At 37.4% G+C, this 26035-nt stretch overlaps 2 protein-coding genes across 2 annotated transcripts in view; both read left to right on the forward strand.

Annotated features, from left to right (window-relative positions):
- Positions 1-26035, forward strand: part of LOC119523721 (zinc finger X-chromosomal protein) — a 725297-nt gene that overhangs the window by 380120 nt on the left and 319142 nt on the right. The gene's annotated exons all lie outside the window — the stretch shown is intronic.
- The window catches only part of CXHXorf58 (chromosome X CXorf58 homolog), a 40129-nt gene that overhangs the window by 1891 nt on the left and 12203 nt on the right, over positions 1-26035 (forward strand). Inside the window, 5 exon segments of the mRNA XM_037822130.1 lie at positions 11547-11646; positions 13741-13835; positions 14242-14353; positions 24389-24410; positions 24413-24516. Of these exon segments, the coding sequence (XP_037678058.1) occupies positions 11547-11646; positions 13741-13835; positions 14242-14353; positions 24389-24410; positions 24413-24516 (433 nt within the window).

Consider the following 26035-nt stretch of genomic DNA (forward strand, 5'->3'; position numbering starts at 1 on the left):
TTAACTTTCCCTTCTTTTTTAAATCAACTGTATGAAAAAAAAAAGTTAAAAAGAAAACAAACATACAATAAAAGAACATTTCAAAGAGACCATAACAAGGGAGTAAGAAAAAGACAACTAACCTAAGATAACTGCTTAACTTCCAACATGTTCCTACTTTACCCCAAGAAAGTTACATAATATAGCAACATATCTGTGAACTTGTTCCTACTATATCCATCAGAAATTAACAGACCATAGTCATTTCTGGGCATCCCCAGAACGTTAAATAGCTTATCTGTTCTTCTTGGATTATTGTTCCCCCTTCCTTAATTGCTCTCTACTGCTAGTTCCCCTACATTCTACATTATAAACCATTTGTTTTACATTTTTCAAAGTTCACATTAGTAGTAGCATATAATATTTCTCTTTTTGTGCCTGGCTTATTTTGCTCAGCATTATGTCTTCAAGGTTCATCCATGTTGTCATATGTTTCACGAGATCGTTCCTTCTTACTGCCGCGTAGTATTCCATCGTGTGTATATACCACATTTTATTTATCCACTCATCTGTTGAAGGACATTTGGGTTGTTTCCATCTCTTGGCAATTGTGAATAATGCTGCTATGAACATTGGCGTGCAGATATCTGTTCGTGTCACTGCTTTCCGATCTTCCGGGTATATACCGAGAAGTGCAATCGCTGGATCGAATGGTAACTCTATATCTAGTTTTCTAAGGAACTGCCAGACGGACTTCCAGAGTGGCTGAACCATTATACAGTCCCACCAACAGTGAATAAGAGTTCCAATTTCTCCACATCCCCTCCAGCATTTGTAGTTTCCTGTTTGTTTAATGGCAGCCACTCTAACCGGTGTTAGATGGTATCTCATTGTGGTCTTAATTTGCATCTCTCTAATAGCTAGTGAAGCTGAACATTTTTTCATGTGTTTCTTGGCCATTTGTATTTCCTCTTCAGAGAACTGTCTTTTCATATCTTTTGCCCATTTTATAATTGGGCTGTCTGTACTATTGTTATTGAGTTGTAGGATTTCTTTGTATATGCAAGATATCAGTCTTTTGTCAGATACATGGTTTCCAAAAATTTTTTCCCATTGAGTTGGCTGCCTCTTTACCTTTTTGAGAAATTCCTTTGAGGTACAGAAACTTCTAAGCTTGAGGAGTTCCCATTTATCTATTTTCTCTTTTGTTGCTTGTGCTTTTGGTGTAAAGTCTAGGAAGTGGCCGCCTAATACAAGGTCTTGAAGATGTTTTCCTACATTATCTTCTAGGAGTTTTATGGTACTTTCTTTTATATTGAGATCTTTGGTCCATTTTGAGTTAATTTTTGTGTAGGGGGTGAGGTAGGGGTCCTCTTTCATTCTTTTGGATATGGATATCCAACTCTCCCAGCCCCATTTGTTGAAAAGACCTTTATGGCTCAGTTCAGTGACTTTGGGGGCCTTATCAAAGATCAGTCGGCCATAGATCTGAGGGTCTATCTCTGAATTCTCAATTCGATTCCATTGATCTATATGTCTATCTTTGTGCCAGTACCATGCTGTTTTGGCAACTCTGGCTTTATAATAAGCTTCAAAGTCAGGGAGTGTAAGTCCTCCCACTTCGTTTTTCTTTTTTAGAGTGTCTTTAGCAATTCGAGGCATCTTCCCTTTCCAAATAAATTTGATAACTAGCTTTTCCAAGTCTGCAAAGTAGGTTGTTGGAATTTTGATTGGGATTGCATTGAATCTGTAGATGAGTTTGGGTAGAATTGACATCTTAATGACATTTAGCCTTCCTATCCATGAACATGGAATATTTTTCCATCTTTTAAGGTCCCCTTCTATTTCTTTTAGTAGAGTTATGTAGTTTTCTTTGTATAGGTCTTTTACATCTTTGGTTAAGTTTATTCCTAGGTACTTGATTTTTTTAGTTGCTATTGAAAATGGTATCTTTTTCTTGAGTGTCTCTTCAGTTTGTTCATTTCTAGCATATAGAAACATTACTGACTTATGTGCATTAATCTTGTATCCCGCTACTTTGCTAAATTTGTTTATTAGCTCTAGTAGGTGTATCGTCGATTTCTCAGGGTTTTCTAGATATAAGATCATATCGTCTGCAAACAATGACAGTTTTACTTCTTCTTTTCCAATTTGGATGCCTTTTATTTCTTTGTCTTGCCGGATTGCCCTGGCTAGCACTTCCAGCACAATGTTGAATAACAGTGGTGACAGCGGGCATCCTTGTCTTGTTCCTGATCTTAGAGGGAAGGCTTTCAGTCTCTCACCATTGAGTACTATGCTGGCTGTGGGTTTTTCATATATGCTCTTTATCATGTTGAGGAAGTTTCCTTCAATTCCTACCTTTTGAAGTGTTTTTATCAAAAAGGGATGTTGGATTTTGTCAAATGCTTTTTCAGCATCTATTGAGATGATCAATTGATTTTTCCCTTTTGACTTGTTAATGTGTTGTAATACATTGATTGATTTTCTTATGTTGAACCATCCTTGCATGCCTGGAATGAACCCCACTTGGTCATGGTGTATGATTTTTTTAATGTGTCTTTGGATTCGATTTGCAAGTATTTTGTTGAGGATTTTTGCATCTATATTCATTAGGGAGATTGGCCGGTAGTTTTCCTTTTTTGTAGCATCTTTGCCTGGTTTTGGTATTAGATTGATGTTAGCTTCATAAAATGAGTTAGGTAGTGTTCCATTTTCTTCAATGTTTTGAAAGAGTTTGAGTAAGATTGGTGTCAGTTCTTTCTGGAAAGTTTGGTAGAATTCCCCTGTGAAGCCATCTGGCCCTGGGCATTTATTTGTGGGAAGATTTTTGATGACTGATTGGATCTCTTTGCTTGTGATGGGTTGGTTGAGGTCTTCTATTTCTTCTCTGGTCAGTCTAGGTTGTTCATATGTTTCCAGGAAATTGTCCATTTCCTCTACATTATCCAGTTTGTTGGCATACAGTTGTTCATAGTATCCTCTTATAATTTTTTTAATTTCTTCAGGATCTGCAGTTATGTCACCTTTTTCATTCATTATTTTGTTTATATGGGTCTTCTCTCTTTTTGATTTTGTCAGTCTAGCTAGGGGCTTGTCAATCTTGTTGATCTTCTCAAAGAACCAACTTTTGGTGATATTTATCCTCTCTATTGTTTTTTTGTTCTCTATGTCATTTATTTCTGCTTTAATCCTTGTTATTTCTTTTCTTCTACTTGGTTTAGGATTGGTTTGCTGTTCGTTTTCTAGCTTCTTCAGTTGATCCATTAGTTCTTTGATTTTGGCTCTTTCTTCCTTTTTAATATATGCGTTTAGTGCTATAAATTTCCCCCTTAGCACTGCTTTTGCTGCATCCCATAGGTTTTGGTATGTTGTGTTCTCATTTTCATTCGTCTCTATATATTTAGCAATTTCTCTTGCTATTTCTTCTTTAACCCACTGATTGTTTAGGAGTGTGTTGTTTAACCTCCAGGTATTTGTGAATTTTCTAAGTCTCTGATGGTTATTGACTTCTAATTGTATTCCATTGTGGTCAGAGAATGTGCTTTGAATAATTTCAATCTTTTTAAATTTACTGAGGCTTGTTTTATGTCCCAGCATATGATCTATTCTGGAGAAAGTTCCATGAGCACTAGAAAAGTATGTGTATCCTGGTGATGTGGGATGTAATGTCCTGTATATGTCTGTTAAATCTAATTCATTTATCAGATTGTTTAGGTTTTCAATTTCCTTATTGGTCTTCTGTCTGGTTGATCTATCTATAGGAGAGAGTGATGTGTTGAAGTCTCCCACAATTATTGTGGAAACATCAATTGGTTCCTTTAGTTTTGCCAGTGTTTCTCTCATGTATTTTGTGGCACCTTGATTGGGTGCATAGACATTTACGATTGTTATTTCTTCTTGCTGAATTGCCCCTTTTATTAGTATGTAGTGGCCTTCTTTGTCTCTCAAAACATCCCTGCATTTGAAGTCTATTTTATCTGAGATTAATATTGCTACACCTGCTTTCTTTTGGCTGTAGCTTGCATGAAATATTTTTTTCCATCCTTTCACTTTCAGTTTCTTTGTGTCCCTGTGTCTAAGATGAGTCTCTTGTATGCAACATATTGATGGTTCATTTTTTTTGATCCATTCTGCGAATCTATATCTTTTAATTGGGGAGTTTAATCCATTTACATTCAACGTTAAAACCGTGAAGGCATTTCTTGAATCGGCCATCTTATCCTTTGGTTTATGTTTGCCATATTTTTCCCCTCTCTCTATTAATATCCTTTATTGTACCCATACCGAATCTCTTTAGTACTGAACCTTTCTCCAAGTCTCTCTGTCCTGTCTTTGTTTCTCTGTCTGTAGGGCTCCCTTTAGTATCTCCAGTAGGGCAGGTCTCTTGTTAGCAAATTCTCTCAGCATTTGTTTGTCTGTGAAAAATTTAAGCTCTCCCTCAAATTTGAAGGAGAGCTTTGCTGGATAAAGTATTCTTGGCTGGAAATTTTTCTCACTCAGAATTTTAAATATATCGTGCCACTGCATTCTTGCCTCCATGGTGGCTGCTGAGTAGTCACTACTTAGTCTTATGCTGTTTCCTTTGTATGTGGTGAATTGCTTTTCTCTTGCTGCTTTCAGAACTTGCTCCTTCTCTTCTGTGTTTGACAGTGTGATCAGTATATGTCTCGGAGTGGGTTTATTTGGATTTATTCTATTTGGTGTTCGCTGAGCATTTATGATTTGTGTATTTGTGTTGTTTTGAAGATTTGGGAAGTTTTCCCCAACAATTTCTTTGAATACTCTTCCTAGACCTTTACCCTTTTCTTCCCCTTCTGGGACACCAATGAGTCTTATATTTGGACGTTTCATATTATCTATCATATCCCTGAGGTCCATTTCGAGTTTTTCAATTTTTTTCCCCATTCTTTCTTTTATGCTTTCATTTTCCATTCTGTCATCTTCCAGGTCACTGATTCGTTGTTCAACTTCCTCTAGTCTTGTACTATGAGTGTCCAGAATCTTTTTAATTTGGTCAACAGTTTCTTTAATTTCCATAAGATCATCCATTTTTTTATTTACTCTTGCAATGCCTTCTTTATGCTCTTCTAGAGTCTTCTTGATTTCCTTCATATCCCGTACTATGGTCTCATTGTTCATCTTTAGTTCTTTGAGTAGCTGCTCTAGGTGCTGTGTCTCTTCTGGTCTTTTGATTTCGATGCTTGGGCTTGGGTTATCCATATCGTCTGGTTTTTTCATATGCTTTATAATTTTCTGTTGTTTTTGGCCTCGTGGCATTTGCTGAACTTGATAGGGTTCTTTTAGGGTTTGTAGACCTATTGAAGTCCTTATCTCTAATTTATCAGATCTACAGCTTCGTGGAGTACTTTCTCTAACTAACCAGCAGGTGGCGTCCATGAGCCACCTGTTCTCCACAAGCCAGTTCTCCCCTGCTTAGCCTTTTTGGTGAGTGGGGGAGTGAGTCTTGTGGGGCTCAATTGGTGTACCAAGCTTGCGTGTGTAGTTGGTGCTGCCTGCCCTGTATGTGGGGCGTGTTTCTGGGCAGTCGGGGAGGGGGGGTGGCCCTAACAATCAAATCTCCCTGATGATCCTAGAGTTTTAAAGCTGCTGCAATAGTCTAATCCTTCAGTTCAGTCCTGCCACAGTTTGTCTCTGCCACTGACCCACAAGTCTTTGGTATTGGCGTATGGCTCCTGAGACTTGCAAGTGGGCCCCTCTTCCAGGCTGTGCACCCCGGGTCCTCTGTTGAGGGATGACTGTGCTATGTCACAGGTGAGTGCCGTCCCCCCAGGGCAGTTCTGGGCTTCTGGGCTGTGTAGGGAGGCTCCCCGTCTGCTCAAATGATGGCTGAATGGGGCTTTGTTAATTCACACTGCTCCACCTTCCCAGCTCTGGGACAATCAGCTGAGGTTGCAGGGAAGGCTAATGTCCACGCCCAGTTTTGTGGTGTGTGCCTGTTATTTGAAGCACTTCCGTCACACTGGGTTGTCTGGGGCAGCTCTGGGCTATGGGGCTGGCGATGGGCAGGAGTGTTTCCTGTCCACCAGGATGGTGGCTGTGAGCAGACACCCCCCTTTTCTTGGGAAGTTGTGGTGTTTAGTGAATTTTCTCAGCCACTGGATTATTGCCTTTTGTCTCAGAGCTCTCTTAGTTCTGCTCTTGACTTGACGTGCCCAAATTGCAATTCTTTGAAGCTTTCTGTATTGGGCTTCTTAGAGTAATTGTTTTAGAAAAAGAAAAAAGGATTTAAAAAAAAAAAAAAAAAAAAGGGCCTTCCTCAGAGATCTAATGGGTTATTGAAATGCTAATAGACAAAGCAACCAGGGCCATTAAGGAAAGGTCCACAGGGCAGAGAGATCAGCTTTTCTTCGGGATTTGCATATGCGCCTCAAGGCCTGAGCTCCGCCCTTCCCCTTTCTGTGTTCACCAGAACTCCAAAAATCCTCTGCTTTTATTGGAGTTTTTCGCGTTATTTTTTTTTTTCTATGCCTGTCTCCTCTCTGCTGGGCTGGCAGCTCTCAGATTCTCTGGTGTCTGGTCTCAGTCTATCTATGGTTGGAGTATGAATCAGTAGCATGAGTTTCTGAGAAGGGCTACCACTGCAGTTCTCCCTTCTCCTTCCCGGAGCTGACAGCCCCTCCTCCCACGGGACTGAGCCTGGCAGGGAGGGGCGCGGGTCCCCTGGCTGCAAAAACTTACAGATTTCGCTGATCTCAGCAGTTCGACATTTTCATGAGTGTTGTATGAAGTATGCCCAAAGTCAGATTGCTCTGTGGTGTCCAGTCCACGCAGTTCCTGGCTTTTTACCTACTTTCCTGGAGGAGTAACTAAAACTTACAGCTCACCAGTCTGCCATCTTGCCCCGCCTCCTAAAGGCAACCTGCTTTCATGGGATAGGAGAAGAATTGTCACAGTCAGTTCCACTTGGGCATACTCCCTTGGGCATCAGCAAATTCCTTATTCCCAATTTTTAAATGAGGAAACTGAGGCACAGAGAAGTTAAGTAAGTTACACAAGGCCATACAGATGGAAAGTAGGAAGCCAGAATTCAAACCCAGTAGTCTAGTTTTTTTATCTAGCATAACAATTGTTTTACTTTCTCATAATGGAATATTTCGTATTTCATTCTGTGTTTCACATCCCAACTCCATAGAAAGTGTAAACCCCATCCAGGCGGGCATCCAGTAGATTTGGGGGGTTGTGCAGTGTGGCATGCCATTGCCTTCCAGCCAAAGTTTAATAGGAACATGCCTGTAGTTGAACAAGTTGGGTTTATTTCTCATCACCGTTAGGGAGAATACACACTTTGGGGAACATTGTGGCATCTCAGTAAGAAGGCATTAGAAAGATATATTATAGGATTTGGGCTTTGGTTGAATGATTATGGGGAGGCTTAAAGGAATCGGGGCTTTGCTCTGGGTTGGATGCTGTTGAGAAGGGGGAATACCAAGGCCTGGCTCCCAGAGGTTAAGGGCTGCTTTTCTCTTTTTCCGAAGAGTTCTATATTCCAAGCCATCTCCATCCCCATCCCTAAAGGAGAAATACGGAATAGATTCTGAAGGCTCTGCGGGGGTATTGTAATGTCTTACATATGTAAAAGTATGAAGCATAGTGATAGCTTAGTGTAGGAGTTCTTAAATTCAAGGGGTATGTGAACTTGAATGGGGAAAAATTACAACTTTATTTTCACTAACCTGTACCTGAACTTTAGCATTTCTTTCGATTATGGCATAGGCAATAAACCACAGCAGTGTTAACAGGGCCTGTGACTTTGTCATCAATAGAAAGCACAGATATTACAGTCATGGCAGATATATCGAAATATCATTTATGCTTATTACTACATCAAAAGTTTTATTCAATGCATGAACCAAGAAGGTACATATTACTATATCACAATTTAAAAAAATATTTTGACTATTTCAGTATAATTGGAGTACTTTGTAATCCTATGTATTTCATTTTATGCATTTTAAAAACATAATTCTTAGAAGGGGGTCTGTTCATAGGGGTCCATTGCCAAAAGAAAAGATAAAGAACCCCTGGTTTAGTAGAAGAAACTAAGCAGTGATTAAGAATTTGGGAGCTGCATCCAATTTGGAGTAGTGCTTCAAAAGATAGAAAGAGGTGGAAGAGACATTCAGATAATATAGTACACATCCTCCCACTTTACCAAGGAGGGAACTGAGCCACTGAGGTTAAGTGACTTGCCCAAAGTCTCACTGCTATTTGGTGATAAAACCGGGATGAAAGTTTTCAGACAAGCATGTAAAAACCCTCCACTCTGCTAGACACTGGAGATTCCATAGTTACCAAGGTGATTCCCATCCTCAACGAGCTTACTGAGGTGACAACCAAGAAAACAAATTATAATACAATGTGAGAAGTACTGTAAAAGAATTATATACAAAGTATTATGGGGCCTTGGGGACAGGAGTGAGCAGTTCTGTAAAAAAGAAAAGGTGGGAAACTTTAGGGAATAGGTCTCAATCAGCTGTGGTCTTGAAGGATGAAAATATTTGCTGATCATTCCAGGTAAAGGAAATGGCATGATCAGAGGCACGGAGTATAAAACATTGACTGATTTTGGCAAGAAGTTTGTGTTTTCTTGGAGTATAGAGAGGGAGGCTGATGAAAGTTGGTATTTTAAGATTTGAAAGAGAGAATTGAATCAGATTGTGAAAAGACTTGAATGTCATTCTAAGGAGTTTGGACTTTAGCTTGGAGGAAATGAGGCATCACTGAAAGATTTTAAGTTGGGGAGAGATAAAGTTAGATTACTGCTCTAAAAAGTTAACTCCAACTGCAGTGTGGAGGAGGAATAGAAGGAAGAAGAGACTAGACACAGGGAGATGAGTTAAAAGGCTGTTGACAAATCCACCTGTCTCTCCCATATACCGCATAATATTTTTAGTACACAAAGAATGTAAACTGTTAGCAACATTAAGAGATCCATGATGCCTTCCTTTTTAAAGGGTTCTGGAATTAGCACAACAATCATATAGCACTTAAGTCTAGTCCAAATGGTGTAATAATATAGATTATGACCCCAAAGGCTTAATTTATATATTTTCAGATTACTTAATTGTAAGGAAAATGAATTATTCCTCAGATGCATCAGTTATTAATGTTCTAAAATCAGATCAACGCTCAGGAAAAGACCACAAAATGCATTCGACAAATGTTGCAAAGACAAAAGCAGTACAACGGTAAGTACCCATCTTTTGCCTTGTGTCATTTTCCACAACTGGATAATTGCCATGCAGTATTTACTCATCTAACTTCAAACACTTCTTGTTTTGTAAATTAGAGATTTTTGTTTTTAAATTACTTTCAAATTGAATAATTATAATTGTATTATTTTATTATTTACAAAGCATGTTAACACACATCTCTTTTGATCCTGATACACCTTGTGAAGCAGTCTTATTACATTGTATGTAAGTGAGGAAGCAGCAAGTAGAAGTTAAGTGACTTGCAGAAGGTTACACAGCTAATAAATGGCATCAGCTATAATTCAAAGGTTTGCTTCTACACTACAGGCCCTTTCTACTCTACATCTTGTAGTCTGCATTTTGCCAGCAAACAGTGACATTATGCAGGAGTCCCTCTCTTTATACATAATCCCATGAGAGGTGGTAATGGGGGTAGGTATTGGAGAGGAAGACCCCCACAATCTGCCAGTGCTGGGACACCATCAAAAGTAGCATAATTCTCTGACCTAACTAGAATGAGCCTGGTTCAAGCAAAATTTCAAAGAAGAGAGTTTCTTTTTCTAGGGCTTGGTCATCTTCTCCCAGAAAAAAATTGGGCCTACTGTAATCTAGACCATTCCATATTCCATTTTCATAGCATTTGAACTAGTCAGAGAATGTTATTAACAGCAAACTATGAACAGTATTTTAGGTCATGGAGGTTTTTAGAGACTGTATTTGTTTCTTCACACTTTATTTATAATCTGCTTTTTGATGATAAAGTTTTAGCCAGGATGTTTTTATAATATATTTTTTATTGTGAAGTTTAACATATATACATAACAGTGTTAAATTTCAAAGTACGATGTTCCGGTTTGCTAATGCTGTTGTTATGAAAAATACCAGTAATGGGTTGGCTTTTATAAAGAGGGTTTATTTGGTTACAAAGTTACAGTCTGAAGGCCATGAAAATGTCCAAGTGAAGGCATCAACACACATATACCTTCACTGAAGGAAAGCCAGTGGCATCCAGAAAATCTCTGTTAGCTGGGAAGGCACGTGGCTGGCACCTGCTGATCCCGAGTTATGTTCCAGCTCCTCTCTCAGCTCCTGTGCGTTCTTCAAAATGTTGCTCTTGGGGCGTTTTGTCCTCTCTTAGCTTCTCTGGAGCAAACTCTGGGCTAGCATAAGTCTGCTTTTAATGGCTGGCTCCAAAATGTCTCTCTCACTTGCTCTCCAAAATGTCACTCACAGCTGCTCTGAGGTCCTTCTGTTTGTGAGCTCTTTTTATAGGACTCCAGTTAACTAATCAAGACCGCCCTGAATGACTGGGGCCACAACTCCATGGAAATAATCCAATCAAAGGTTTACCCATAGTTGGGTGGGTCACATCTCCATGGAAACACTCAATCAAAGGATTCCAACCATATCAACACTAACACATCTGCCCCCACAAGATTGCGTTTTGGGGGATACAATACATCCAAACCAGCACATACAATTTAACAAGCAGAGAGCAAATTTCAAAGAATGTTGTGGGTTATAGTTCCACAATTTCAGTTATTTCCTTATTGTGAAATATAACATATATACAAAAAGTTGATAATATCAAAGTACAATTTAACAAGTAGTTATATAGGTAATTTCAAAGAATGTTATGGGTTATAGTTCCACAATTTCGGTTATTTCCTTATTGTGAAATATAAAACATATACAGAAAGGTGATAACTTTCAAAGTACAATTTAACGAGTAGCTATAGAGCAAATTTCAAAGAATGGTATGGGTTACAGTTCTACCATTTCAGTTATTTCCTTCTAGCTATTCTAATACCCTAGCATCTAAAAAAATTTATATAAAGATTCAGTATTGTAATCCTTTGTTAAATCCTATCTTGCCTGTTGCTACCCCTCCCTCTCATTTGATCACTGTCTCAATCTTCAGGGATATCCAGGCAGTGACCACTCTAATTTGTACATATTGAAAAGGAGTGTCGACATTATGGGAAAAGGCTGCATCTGTTTGTTGTTCTTAAAAAGGCTACTGCCTCTGGGTTTTAGGACTTGTCTAGCCAGGGTGTTTTTTTAATCTCAAGGGAAATACTCTCTAGTATTTCATATCCTCATTCTGACTAGATTCTGCCAATGACCAATTCTGACTAGATTCTGCAAATGACCACATCCAAATGTTCTCCATTAGGTCAGTCTTGGAGTGGGGGTTGGAGAGGTACAGGAGGAGGAAGCATAAATTCAGAGTTCTCCAAGATTTTAGGAAAATGAAAATGACTTTATAAATATTAATATCTCCCCCTCTCCTTCCTCCCTCCTCCTTCCTCCCTCCTCCTTCTCCCTCTCCCTCATTCTCTCTCTCAGAATTAATGAAGATATGTCAGCTCAAATGATACAGAGAGCTTGGTTAGCTCACGTGGACAAAGTAATATTTCAACTGCTAAAACACACAATTTGTGCAGCGGTATGTATTTTGCTTTCATTTTCTCTGGCATTTAATTATCATGCTAAAAGATCTGTTAATTAAAAACAAAATATATTGCTTCTTTATCTCTTCTATTTGGATCTAATGATACTGCATGGGGTTCTGGAATTTATTTTTAACATGGATTACTGTTAGTTTTTTTTCTGAAAATAATATACTAGTTTAAAAAAAACAAAAAATAATGTATTTCTTATTTGAGGGTATGAGACAATGATCTTCCAATAATAAACATCTCTGAATTAAAAGTGCCCTTACCTTCTACTCAGCAATTTCATTTCTAGGAATCCATTCTACAATATATGTACAATTTCATTGCAGCATTGTTTGTAACTACAAAAAAAAAACCATATAATGTTCATCAATAGGAGGCTAGTTAAATAAATGTTGTTGCTTTCATAGTTTTAAACCTTGCAGCAATTAGCATGATTCTGCAGTAGAAAGATATCTCATTAGTGAAAAGGCAAGTGCAGGACAGTATTAGTAATATCATCCTATTTGAGTAAAAAATAAAAATTCACATGCTCTCCTTCTCCCAAAAAACAATTCTGGCAACCCTAGCCTCCCTTGGTTTAGTACCAAATATGCTCCTAAAAAGATGACCCATAATTCCAGCAGCCTATTATTAAGTGATAGTCACATCAAGGGAATTTTAGCAGAGCTGAAAAATCATGAGGCCTGAGCAATGTGTACACTTGTTAACCATCTGATGACCCACAGACCTATTTCTGATGTCAGTAAAAGCAGAATACTTCAGAGAAAACTCACCGAAGTAAACTATTATTTCAGGTCCATTTTCCATTGTCTTCACATATGGAGCTTATATTTAATTATCATATACTAGTTTCACTGTAAATTTTAGACACTTTTAGCAACAGAAATAAGGAAATTCTTTTTCTTCATTTGTCATCCTAACTCTTCATGTTACTACCTTACATTAATAACACTTTGTCATTTTAAAAGTCCTTTAGTGTACATTATTATGTGATTGTCATGGGCATAAAGGTGTGTGGTTCCATGGGTGGAATCATATGGGGGAAAGAGTGGGCAGTTTTAGAGTCAAGCAGATCTCAGTTTGAATCCTGGCTTCCCCATTTACTACCTGTATGCCTTTGGGTAAGTTACTAAAACTCCCTGAGCCTCGTCATTCTTATTTATAAAATGAGAATGATAACATTTTAATAATATTGCTGAGGTATAAGGATTAAATGAGGTTATTTGTATAAGGCACCTAACAAAGTATCTGGTACATAAAAGGTGCTTAAAAGCTTGTAATGTGACTGGTATCATCATTTTATAGTGATTCACACAATATCAACTATACTAGATGGCACTATACTAGATGCTGGGGATACAATGGTAAACCAGAAGGATTCTGTCCCTACCTTCATAAAGCTTACAGTCTACTAGGAGATACAGACAAGTTTATGAGTAATTACAATACATTGTAAAAAGTGCTGTCATACAATTGTATAAAAATGTAGCTTATGAGGGGTGACAATGGGATTGGGAAAGCCATAAGGACCACACTCCCCTTTGTCTAGTTTATGGATAGATGAGTAGAAAAATAGGGGAAGGAAACAAACAAACAAACAGACAAAGGTACCCAGTGTTCTTTTTTGCTTTAATTGCTCTTTTTCACTTTAATTATTATTCTTGTTATTTTTGTGTGTGTGCTAATGAAGGTGTCAGGGATTGATTTAGGTGATGAATGTACAACTATGTAATGGTACTGTGAACAATCGAATGTATGATTTGTTTTGTATGACTGCGTGGTATGTGAATATATCTCAATAAAATGAAGATTAAAAAAAAAAAAGTGCTGTCATAGAGAAAGAACAGTGCCTGGGATCTCAAGGAGGGACACATACCCAAACTTGGGGGAGGAGGCAAAAAGATTAAGTAACTGACTCAGGACTATGCAAATGTTAAATGGTGAAGTGAAGACTCAAACCCAGATCTTCAGGACTCCAAGTCCAGTGTACTATTCTCTTTACCATACTGCCTCTGTTATATTCAATAAATTATGTCTAGGCAGGGTACCACTTTTGTTCATAGCACCACCTTCTATTTCAGGAACATTGTGTGACACATGAAATACTGAAGAAAGTGAGCCCTTTAGAGGCTGAGCTTGTTAAAGATCCTGGCATGAAGTGTAAGGTCAGATTCAGGTAATGTTTCTATCATGATTTATTTCAAGAAGTACTAAGTTTATATAGAGAAGTCTTAGATATTTACTTTTTTAAGACCTCATAACTTCTCGGTATAATTGCAAAGTAAATGTATTGTTTCTATTTACATTTTTTATGTGAAGAAATTGAGGCATGACTCTTGACAAAAGTTGCCTTGAGAGTAACTCTCATCTCCCAGTATGTGTCCAGTATAACCATATATGAGAATAGTTGTGAGCACACAAAATTGTGGATGTTTCATCCTCTGTAATCCATTTCATTGCCAGGTCTTTTATATGTTTTGGCATAACCTTTACCCTGCAAACAAGTAACTATCTGAGCTATCTTAATTACAAATGGGAGAAGTAACTGATGCCAAATGACTAATTTTTGGTCTTTATTTCAGATTTAGTGGTGAGATATTTCCACCTTTCATCGTGTTTAAAATTTTTCTTCATACCGAAGGTCATGGTTACAAGTATTTTAGTGGAAAAAAAATATTAAAGCCATCAAGTGAGGTGATGTTTCATAATATACATTTTATACTAATTTAGCTTCTTAACATATATGCAGCATCTGAATTGAATTCAGAGTATTCAGACTCTTATTTCACTCTTCAACAGCCCACCAGACAGATACTGTTTTTCTTTAGACACCCGAGTTTCCAAGTATTTTATTTACTAGCTAAAAAACATTTGAAATGAAGTACTTATAAAGAGGCCCTATAAAATATCCATTCGTTTCCTTTGATTTAAAATTTTGGTTTGTTAATAATGGACTGAAGTAGCCTATTGGTCAGAGCTTTTAAATTATGCAGAATGATTGATGCAATTTTTTTAATGGAATTTTAGCATTATTTCCTTAATTCTGATAGTGTATTTAGGAAAAAAAATGTGCTGGATTATACTATTGAAAATGAACTTTTAAAATATTCCTTTTTACATGAATTCCAACCATATGTGTATGTTTCATAAATATTCACCATAATTGTGCCTACCGCACAGGAATCACCTGTGGATCTTGTTAAAATGCAATTGTGCTGACTCAGTGGGTCTGGAGTGGTACCTGTGATTCTGCATTTCTAAGGAGCTCCCTGGTGCTACCGATGCTGTTGGTCTATGGGCCACACTCGTAATAGCAAGGATCTAGAGCATAGGTTTTACTTCTTTGACCCTTGTACATGACTATAATTGGGTAAAAATAAAGTGTGCATTCTCATTTTTAGCCTTTTATAAGCCAAACATCAAGGGTTTCTTTTTCTGTAGCCACAGCAGGCTTCCCCTTCTGGAACTATTTTATATGAAAAATATGACCCATCTTAAATCATCAGTGCTAGCCTGTATTCAGGATAGAAGACCACACAGCCTGGCAGTTTCTGATGAGATCTAGCATGTGCAGCATTGACTCTGAAGAATCGAGGAAAACGGACTGTTTTTATCTGTGTCTCGGGCCGTATCAGAGAAAATTTAACATTAATAATCTTAAGATTGACTTCAAATGCCAAAGTATGTGTTTACCCTACACAATTTGAGGAATAAATCCATGTGACATTTATCTATAGAATAACTTACAATTGTCCCCATAAAATGTCAACAATTATTTACATTTTTGAAGTTAGATAATGGGGCTTTTCCAAGAACAGAAATTGTCCTGGGTCTGCTCCTGCCAGCCTTTGCCATGCCCAGGCTTGAACAAATGAGAACCTTAGACAGTGACTAAAAATCACTGTGTGTATATTAAAACTCATTAAAATTCTGTCTAATAACTTAAATTTTTGTTTAAATTACAAAGAACTGATGAATCAAAAAAAAATGGAAATAGCCCAGAGATAGAAATAAGAAAACATACCTCTCTTCTCTGCGCTCCAACTTTCACTCTCTTGGGGTAATCATTGTTAGTTTGCTATGTATCCTTCATTTTTTCCCCCAGAAAATATACACACAAATAGATTTTTTAGTTTATTTTTTCTTATTATAAAAACATGATTGTACTTTTCAGCTTGAGTGTTTCACCAAGCATTATAATGGGTTTTAAATGACCAGAATCTACCAAACTTGAAGAAAACCATATAGAGTTCCTTTTCCCATTTAGTTCAGCTTCAGAACAAACTGGTAACAGTTGGATTCATTGTTGATAGAAAACTTTCAAAAGTGGAATTTTTCTCACTATAAATTTATTCAACTCCTTTGTTCTTTGAATTTAGATATTTTGTTTTTTAAACTGATTCAATATCTATAAGGTAACTTATTCCTTAATATGAAAGAAGTGAGTCAGTTGTAGCTCGTTCAGATGTTTAATCTGAGTTCACTTATAAAGGAGGGGAGTTTCATAGATTTTTGTTGTTCTGTCTTTTCCCTCGTTCTTATTTCCATTTCTAGTTTCATTTTCTTGTCATTTTCCAACTGCATTTCTCATGGTTCATAAAAAACAAAAAGCAAAACAAATGAAAAGATAAAGAATAGCCTAAACAACTTTGAAGAACAAAGTTTGAGGACTTATACAACCTTATTTCAAGACTTATTATAACGGTACAGTCATTGAGGTAGTACAATAATGGCATAAAGATACACATATAGATGAATGGAATAGAATAGAGAATTCCGAAGTAAGCCCACAAATAGATGATCAATAGATTTTTGTCTAGGGTGCCAAGGCATTGCATATCCTGCTAGAACAATTGGATAGCCATATGGGAAAAAAAAGGATGTTGATCCTTATCTCACATCCAACAGAAAAGTTAACCTTAATGTATAATAAATACATCTAAGTGTAAGAGCTAAAATGACAAAACTTTGAGAAGAAAACATGGGAGAAAATCTTAGTGATTTTGGGTTTGGAAAAGATTTCTTAAGTAGTATACAAAAAGCATGAAATATAAAAGAAAAAATCAACAGATAGGATTTTATCAAAATTAAGAACTTTTGCTCTGCAAAAGACACTTGTTAAAGTGAAAAAGTAAGCCATAGACCAGGAGAAAATCTTTGCATCACCTACATCTAACTTGTGTCTAGAATACACAAATAATTCTTTCTACTCAATAAGAAAACAACCCAATTTTTAAAAATGTGTAGAAGATTTGAATAGGTACTTCACCAAAGAAGGTATATGGATGGCAAATAAGCTCTGGGAAAGGTGTTCAACATCATTAGTCATTAAGGGAATGCGAATTAAAGCCAGAATGAGATACCACTATATACCCACTAGAATGGCTAAAATTAAAAAAACTGATCATTCCAAGTACTGGTGAGGATGTAGAGGAATTGGAACTCTCGTACACTGCTGTTGGGGATGTAAAATGGCATAACCACTCTGGAAAACAATTTGGCAGTTTCTTAAAAAGTTAAACATACACCTACCATAGGACCCAGTCATTCTACTCATAGGTATTTGCCCAAGAGAAGTGATACAAAGCCCTGTATATGAATGTCCATTATATGTTCTTTATTTGTAATTGCCCAAAACTGGAAATAACCCAAATGTCCATCAATAGATGGAATACTACTCAGCAATAAAAAGGAACAGGCTATTGATGCATACAACAACATGAATGAATCTGAAGATAATTATCCTAAATGAAAGAAACTATACCAAAAAAAAAAAAAGGATACTGCATGATTCCATTTATATAAAATTCTAAAAAATGCAAACTCATCTGTAGTGACAGAAAGATCAGTGGTTGCCTGGGGGTGGGGAAGAAGGTGGAAAGAGAGATTACATAGGGGCAGGAGGAAACTTTGGGGCAAGATGGATATGTTCACTATATTGATTGTGGGTATGGTTTCATGGGTATATACATATGTCAAATATACATATGGCATGTGAATTATATCTAAATAAAACTTTTAAAAAGAGAGAATCAGCTAAGGATTACCTTCCTCACTCTTTGGTGAGGTTTAGAAATGGTCTTTCAGCTGGTTCAAATCCTCTTTGGAATAAGATAAGCTCCAAATGAAAAAAAAAAAATATATATATATATATATATAATCTTTTCTTGATTCTAAAATGTATTTTCTACATATTTTAAAAAACAACCTTATTGACGCATAATTTATATACCATAAAGTTCACCTTTTTAAAGCATACAATTTAGTGTATTTTAGTATATTCAGAAAGGTTCTGCATCGATCACCACTCTAATTCCAGAATATTTCATCATCCCAAAATGAAACCCCATTCACCCCACCCAGCTCTTAGCAACCCTAATCTACTTTCTATCTCTATATACTTGCCTATTATGGGCATTTCATATAAATGGAATCATACAAATTGGGATCTTTTATGTCTGGCTTCTTTCTCTTAGCATAATGTTTTCAAGGGTCATCCGTGTTGTAGCATGTATCAGTTCTTATTCCTTTTTATTGCCAAATAATATTCCATTCTTTATTTATACCACATTGTAGTTGTCCATTAACCAGTTGATGGACATTCAGGTAGTTTCCAATTTTTGGCTATAATGAATAATGCTGCTATAAACATTCATGTACAAGTTTTTGCATAGACAAATCTGTTCGTTCCAGTTTGCTAATGCTGCTGTTATGCAAAAATACCAGAAATGGATTGGCTTTCATAAAGGGGGCTTATTAGGCTACAAAGTTACTGTTTTAAGGCCAAAAAAGTGGCCAAACTAAGGCATTAACAAGAAGATACCTTCACTGAAGAAAGGCCAGTGGCATCCAGAACACCTCTTGTTAGCTGGGAAGGCACGAGGCTGGTGTCTGCTGATCCCAGGTTGTGTTTCAGCTCCTCTCTCAGCTCCTGTGCATCCTTAGCTTAGCATCTCCAAACGTCCTTCTGTCTGCAACTCCAAGCATCTCTGAGCATCTTTCTCAGCTCCCAAGCGTCCCTCCAAAAGTCTCAGCTGCTCTTCGGGTGTTTTTTCCTCTCTGAGCTTCTCCGGAGCAAACTCTGGGTTAGCATCTCAAAGAATCAGCAAGCCTCTCTCCAGAAGTCTCTCTCAGATGGTCTGTGTGAGCGCCCTTTAAAGGACTCCAGTAAACTAATCAAGACCTACTCTGAATGGGTGGGGTCAAATCTTCATGGAAACATTCAATCAAGAGGTCACACCCTAATCAGAACCCTAATCTACCCCTACAAGATTGCATTAAAGAATATGGCTTTTGGGGGGGACATAATATATCCAAACCTGCACAATATGTTTTCAGTTCTCATAGGTATATACCTGGGATTGGCATTCTGGGTCATATGGTAACTTTTTGCTTAACAATTTGAGGCACTGCAAATTGTTTTCCATAGTAGCTGCACCGTTTTACATTCCTGCCAGAAATACATGAAGGTTTCAATTTCTCACCACCCTCACTGACACTTGTTTTTGTCTGTGTTTTTTATTATAGCCGTCCTAGGATGTGAAGTGCTATCTTGTTGATTTCGTTTTGCATTTCCCTAATGATGAGTGATGTTAAACATCTTTTCATGTGTTTATTGACCATTTGTATATCTTCTTTGGAGAAACATCTATTTAAATCCTTTGTCCATTTAAAAATTGAGTTATCTTTTTATTTTCTTTAGTCTGGATATCAGACCCTTATCAGATATATAATTTGCAAATATTTTCTCCCATTCTGTGGGTTGTCTTTTCACTTTCTTTGGAGCACAAAGGTTTTTAATTTTGATGAAGTCCAATTTATCTATTTTTTCTTTTATTGCTTATGCTTCAGATTTCATAGTTAAGAAATCATTGCCTAATTTAAGGTCACAAAGATTTACTCCTATGTTTTCTTCTAAGAGTTTTTCAGTTTTAACTCTTAGATTTAGGTGTCATCCATTTTGAGTTAATTTGTTGAATTTCCCTACATTTTAACATTTCTGAAATAAGGGAGAATCTCAGAAATGATATCTACATTTAGGATGGTAATATTTCTTTTTCTCAAAATATGAAGAAGTTGTTATTAAATGTTATATTGTGATCAGCGACATCTTGGAATCAAGGAAATTACTAAAATGATTTGTGACCCCCCCACTCAAAAGAGTAACAAGATCAGAAGCAAAAGCAGATCAGCATATGGTATGCAAGAGAATTTTGGGCAATAGAACTAATGAAAATAGTGAAAATTTGTTGGAGATTCACTTTTTAATGTGGTGGTAGGACTGTACATAACCACTTCTAGTGCTTCCTCACCTCCCATTTCTGTGGTCTCATTTGAGAGATGTGAGGCAACATGCAGTTGAGGTGCTTTTTAGCATAGAGCTTAAGAGCTCAGGCTATGGTGAAGACAGATTTGGCTTCAAATACTGGACTCCACTACCCATCAGCTGAGGCTTTGAGATAAGGTATTTAACCTCTCCAAGTTCCAGTTTCTTTATGATGGTTCCTACATCATATGTGGGAATGACTGCTAACAGGTACAGAGTTTCTTTTTGGGATGAAGGAAATATTCTGGAATTAGTAGTGATGGTTTTGCAACAGTGTGAATATACTAAAACCACTGAATTGTATGTTTTAAAATGGTTAAGATGGTGAATTTTATATAAATCAAAAATAAATACCTAGTGTTAAGAAGGTGCATGTCAGGGACTTAATCTACTAAGGGAGGGTTCTGATTTCATGAGGGTTAGATGAGTTAATGCTTACAAAGTGCCTAGCATATAATGAACATTTATTAATGTTAGGTGATGCTTTTATTATTTATTATACCCATCCACTTTCCTCTAGGTCATACACCTCCAGTTGGACCAGACTTACTATTAGGCCAGGAATTCCTTTGAGTTATTCAACAAATATTTATCAGGCACGTGCTATGTGAGCTGGTCCTTGCTGTCAGGTGGTGTAGGTGTGGTAGAAAGATATCTGGTTTTAGTTATCTACTTCGATAATCTATTTTCTGAGCAATGCTTATTTACAGAAGGTTGTCCCTTCCATTGGTCCATCAAAGTGTGGTCTGCAGACCTGCAGCATTGGTATCCCCTGGGCGCTTGATATAAATGCAGAATCTTAGGCCAAACCCCAGACCCAATGAATCAGCATCTGCATTTTAATAAGACCCCCAGGTAATCCTAGGTACTTTACAGTTTGACAAGCACTGCCCTAACATAATGCCACCCCTCCCCCACAAGATGACCTGAAACACCTCTGGGTAATCGAAAATTCTTAAACATTGACATTCAGCAACTGTTGTTTTAAGTTGAAAATCCCTGTTATTTTTGAGGACTGGTCATTTATGTAAAAAAGGAGTAACAGTTTCATTAATAATAGCTACACTTGTTGAGCATGTCCTGTCTATCAAGTATGATAAACATTTTGTGTGCATAATCTCATTTAATTCTCATAAACTCTTTAATGTAGATACTATACTGTACAGATTTAGAGGTTGGAAACAACACCAATGGTTGTAGTGGTTTTATTTGTTCTGAGTCTGTCTATAACTGAACTGTTCCAAACCAAGAAATTCTGTTCCATTGCAGGGATACCAGTTATTACTACCTTTATAAGTGAGAATTTCCAGCAGGGCTGGAGAAGTGACTTGAGATGTTAGAGTAACGTTCATGACCAGGTGTGGATCTAGGCCAGCAAGTAGCTGTTGGGGCTTCCAGGCCACAGTGATTCTGAGTCTCAGGGGAATTATCAGATTTAGAGCTGCCCCCACTTTTGCCGAGGTCCTGCCTCAGCAAACGTGACAGGGTCCTAAAGTGGGGGTCGGCGTCGGCGCAGCAAGGAAGGAGACAGACACGCAAAGTGTCTGGGACGAAGCTCAGGGCTCCGACAATTTTAATGAAAAAGTGATTTTCTTTTATAGCTCAAAGTTACATAAGCTCTGCACCTGGATCACGCGGGTGAGAGCTGGCAAGCACAGCATATAAATCACAAAACCATTGTTACTCAATTCCAGGGGACATTGGCGTCCGAACAGGGCGGGGGGACCGAGCAGTGTGTGTTTTCATCCCTATGTTAAGACAACTCTGTTCCGGTGCAGACCTTCCAAGTTCCTCATAATATTCTTCCTTGTTCTCAGTAATGATCTCTGTTTTGGCTATTTTTAATTATTTAGAAGGGCTTGTTTTTGTACCTAAAGTAAATTAGCTGTGGGCTCATACGAGGAACTACTCTCGTACCATAAGCCCGTGGGGTGGGTGCCCAAAGAATTTCTTGTATGCTCTGGCTGCCCGAGGCCAGCCATTAGGCACTAGTGGAGCGTGTTGACCCTGATTCAGTTCTAACCTCGGCAAACAACGGGGCCTGTCAAGGAACCGGGTGATGAATTACGTGGTTTACATTGCTTCTGCTTTGGCCTTCTAATCGCTTTCTCAGTGAAATATTTTTGGATGTCAAAGGGGGAACTTGTGTAAAGGAGGATGTCTGGAAAGGGGCAAGGGGGCTTCAGGCGGCTAAACGGGGTGGCTGCTTTCTCATAGGTGGAGGAGGGGGTTCATCGAAAGGTAAAATCATCGGAAGGTGCCCAACACTTTGTCATATCTTTGATTATTATCCAGAGTATATCCCGAATAATAACATTAGCAAAGAAAAAGAGAAAGCAGAAGCACAAAGATTAAAAGAATCAGCATTGCAATAGTCCATCGGTGGTAGGCTTTGCCAGGATCCGTCGAGGGGCCACGCCTGCCGCCGTGCGGCACATCCACAGTAATGTTTTCTGTTGAACCTGAGGCCTTGCCATCAGGTTTAGGATGTGGCGATTTGGCCCCCGACACACTTTGACCCTTAGAGTCCCCCACTAAGAATGGAACCTGCCTCTTGAATCCTAGTCTGATTGCTGGTGTCCTTGAATCCTTGCCTAGTGTTTGCCATTCCCTTTCTCCTGGGACTAGGTTCTTCTTTCAGCAACCCTTCCTATCTATTCAGAAGTACTTTCCTGAATCTGGCCATATATGACAGATGTCCGAGAAAGAGGATCTCTACATGTTGGCCATTGGATGGCAGACTTTTTCCAAACCCCTCTCAAAAGTGGGCATGTCTGTCTTTAGCTGAGGGACTGGAATGGGCTAGACACAGCTGAGCCATACAGCTGAGGAATTTTACAAATAAGGAAACTGGAGCTTAGAGAGATTAGAGATTGGTGGTGGCCAAGTAGGGTAGAGTAAGGAGGAACTGAGCTAAAGTAAAAAGATAGTTATACCTAAAAAAATTCATAAAGCAGAAATTTGCTTTTCATACCTGGTCAGTATACAATTATTTGCTTTTTACCTTTGATGTCACTGTGAGGATGGTTTATTAGAATCCATGAGAAATTAATTACAAGAAAGCATACTGTAGATGCTTACCAATACTGCCTTTTCTTTTGATGCATAGTGTATAAATAAACTATTGAAAACGGAAGCAAAAATAATCTACTTAAAGGAAGGCTCAGTGTCACATTTTTAGTAAATTGTTTATGTCCCTTCAATTTAATGTAATAGGAATAAAATTACAGCCATTTGAATGTTTTCTTCCTTTTCAGTTTCCATGGGTGTCTGTGATCTTCTAAGCTTTGTAATTTAAAAATAAATAAATAAAAAGGAATATTCGGGATAACAAAAGTGAGAATTGGAATAGAAAATACATTAAGACTTGCTATTGTATTGTGTATTAAGTAAAGAACAGAGATTCTGAGTTTCAATCCTGCCTCAACCACTGCTAATATGACCTTGTATCAGCATTTCAACACGGAGTTCCCATAATTTCACAAATATCACATTCTGAGATATGAAGGACAAAGAGAAACTGGTCTGGAGTCAAAGAATTTTCATCTATGCCAGGCTCCCTCCACTCAAGCATACGCTTTGTGGCAAGAAGCACAGATACATAATATAATATGTGTTAGAAGAGTCAGCACATACTTATGAGGGGTGGGAAAGAGGGTGGGAGGTACTTAAGTCGCTACTCACAGTCTATGTATAGTTCTTAGCACAGGGATAGGTATAGGTGGAAGAAGGGTATGATGCAAATAGAGCCAGACGAGATTTAAACCTCTGTATTTTCTGTGATTCTTCTATCTCTGCCCTTTTAGGTGCTTTAGGTGCTTTCCTTTAATACAAAATGTTCGTTTGGCAGAAAAAAAAATCCTTTGTTTGATACTCTTTGATACTGAGAATGAAATCTAAGGGAGAGAGAGGCCTAAGCAATCTGAAACGTACTAGATAACCTCACATCTGTTTCTGCTTGGGGGTGGTGTATTAGCTAACACACAAAAATGAGTTAGTCCCAGCAACACCTTTCATTGCAGTTTGTAGGGCAACCCATTTAATCATCAGAGAAGTTTTCTCTGCATTGAACATGAATGATATAAATTTCTTTTTGTTGTTTTTTTTAAAAGGAAAAAAATATTTAAAATAACAAAACTGTGGTCCTCTAAGGATTGTAGACTCAGCTATTCCTCTGGCTACATTTTAAAACTATGTAGATATGGCTATAGAAATCAATTTTAAGTGGTTTAAAAATCCCTATATAATCTTCTCTTTGTAAATGCTGTCTTTCTATTGAATAGCAAGCTGCTAGAAAAAATAATACTTGATGTATTTATCAGAAAAAAATATGTAAAGTGTGTGCTGATAATTATTGCTATTATACTACTGTTTCTAAAGTCTGTTTCATATTCTCTTTATAGGCAGTGGTTGATGCTTGCAAAATAATGGGGAAAAGAAATTTTACGGCCAAATTATGGAAGATGAATGTCTTTTCCAGAGATTCAAAATAAGTGATGAAATAGATATTGTCATGCAAGATTACATGCAAGTAAAGAACTTAGATTTAGATGTGGAAAACAAACAAACAAAAAGCCTTCCTAACCCCATCCTCTAAGAAGAAATTATCATACATTTTTTGTTGTAAAATACACACATAAAATTTGCCATTTTAACCATTTTAAAGTTTACAATTCAGTGACATTAAGCACATTTACAGTGGTGTGCAGCCATCACCAGCCTCTATTTCCAGAATCTTTTCATCTCCCCACAAGGAAACCTTGCACTCATTAAGCACTCACTCCCCATTCCTTCCCTGACTCCTGTCCCCCCAGCCTCTGTCAACCACTAATCTGCTTTCTGCCTTTATGGATTTGCCTATTCTAGATATTTCACATAAATAGAATCATATAATATGTTGCCTTTTGTATCTGGCTTCTTTCAGTTAACGTAATGTAGTAGCATGTATCAGAACTTCCTTCCTTTTTATGGCTGAATAATATTCCATTGTGTGTCTAAATCACATTTTGTTCATCCATTTATCTGATGATGGACACTTGGGTTGTTTCCACCTTTTGGCTATTGTGAATAATGCTACTATGAACGTTGGTGTACCAGTATCTGTTTGAGTCCCTGTTTTCAATTCTCTTGGGTATATACCTAGGAGTGGAATTGCCAGGTCATATGGTAATTTATGTTTTACTTTTTAAGGAACTGCCAAACTGTTTTCCCCAGTGGCTACACCATTTTACATTCCCACAAGCAACATACAAGGATTCTAATTTCTCTACGTCCTTGCCAACACTTGTCATTTTCTGTTTTTTTCATTGTCATCCTAGGGGGTATGAAGTGGTATTATCATTGTGATTTGGATTTCTATTTCCCTAATGACTAAAGAGGTCGAGCATCTTTTCATGTGCTTATTGGCCATTTGTATATATTCTTTGGAGAAATGTCTATTCAAGTCCTTTGCCCATTTTTTAATTGGGCTGTTTGTTTTTTTGTTGTTAAGTTGTAAGACTTCTTTATATATTCTGGATATTAAGCCCTTATCAGACACATGATTTGCAACTATTTTCTCCCATTCTGTGTGTTTTCTTTTCACTCTCTTGATTGTGTCTTTTGATGCACAAAATTTATTAATTTTGATGAAGTCTAATTTAGCTTTTTTTTTTGTTGTTGCCTGTACTATTGGTGTCATTTTTAAAAAAACCTTTGCCAAATCCAAGGTCATGAAGATTTACCCGTTTTTTTCTAAGAGTTTTATAGTTTTAGCTCTTATATTTAGGTCTTTGATTCGTTTTGAGTTAATTTTTGCATATGGTGTAAGGTAAGGGTACATCTTAATTCTTTTGCATATGGGTATTCAGTTTTCCCTACACCATTTGTTGAAGAGACTGTTCTTTCCCCATTGAATGGTCTTGGCACCCTTGTCAAAAAATCAGTTGACCATCAGTGTGAGGGTTTATTTCTGGGCCCTTAATTCTTCCATTGGTCTACCCTTATGCCAGTACCATACCCTGTTGATTACTATTGCTTTGTGGTAAGCTTTGAAATTGGAAGGTATGAGT

Source organism: Choloepus didactylus, chromosome X (genome assembly GCF_015220235.1).
Source record: "Choloepus didactylus isolate mChoDid1 chromosome X, mChoDid1.pri, whole genome shotgun sequence".
In the NCBI taxonomy this organism is placed as follows: Eukaryota; Metazoa; Chordata; class Mammalia; order Pilosa; family Megalonychidae; genus Choloepus; species Choloepus didactylus.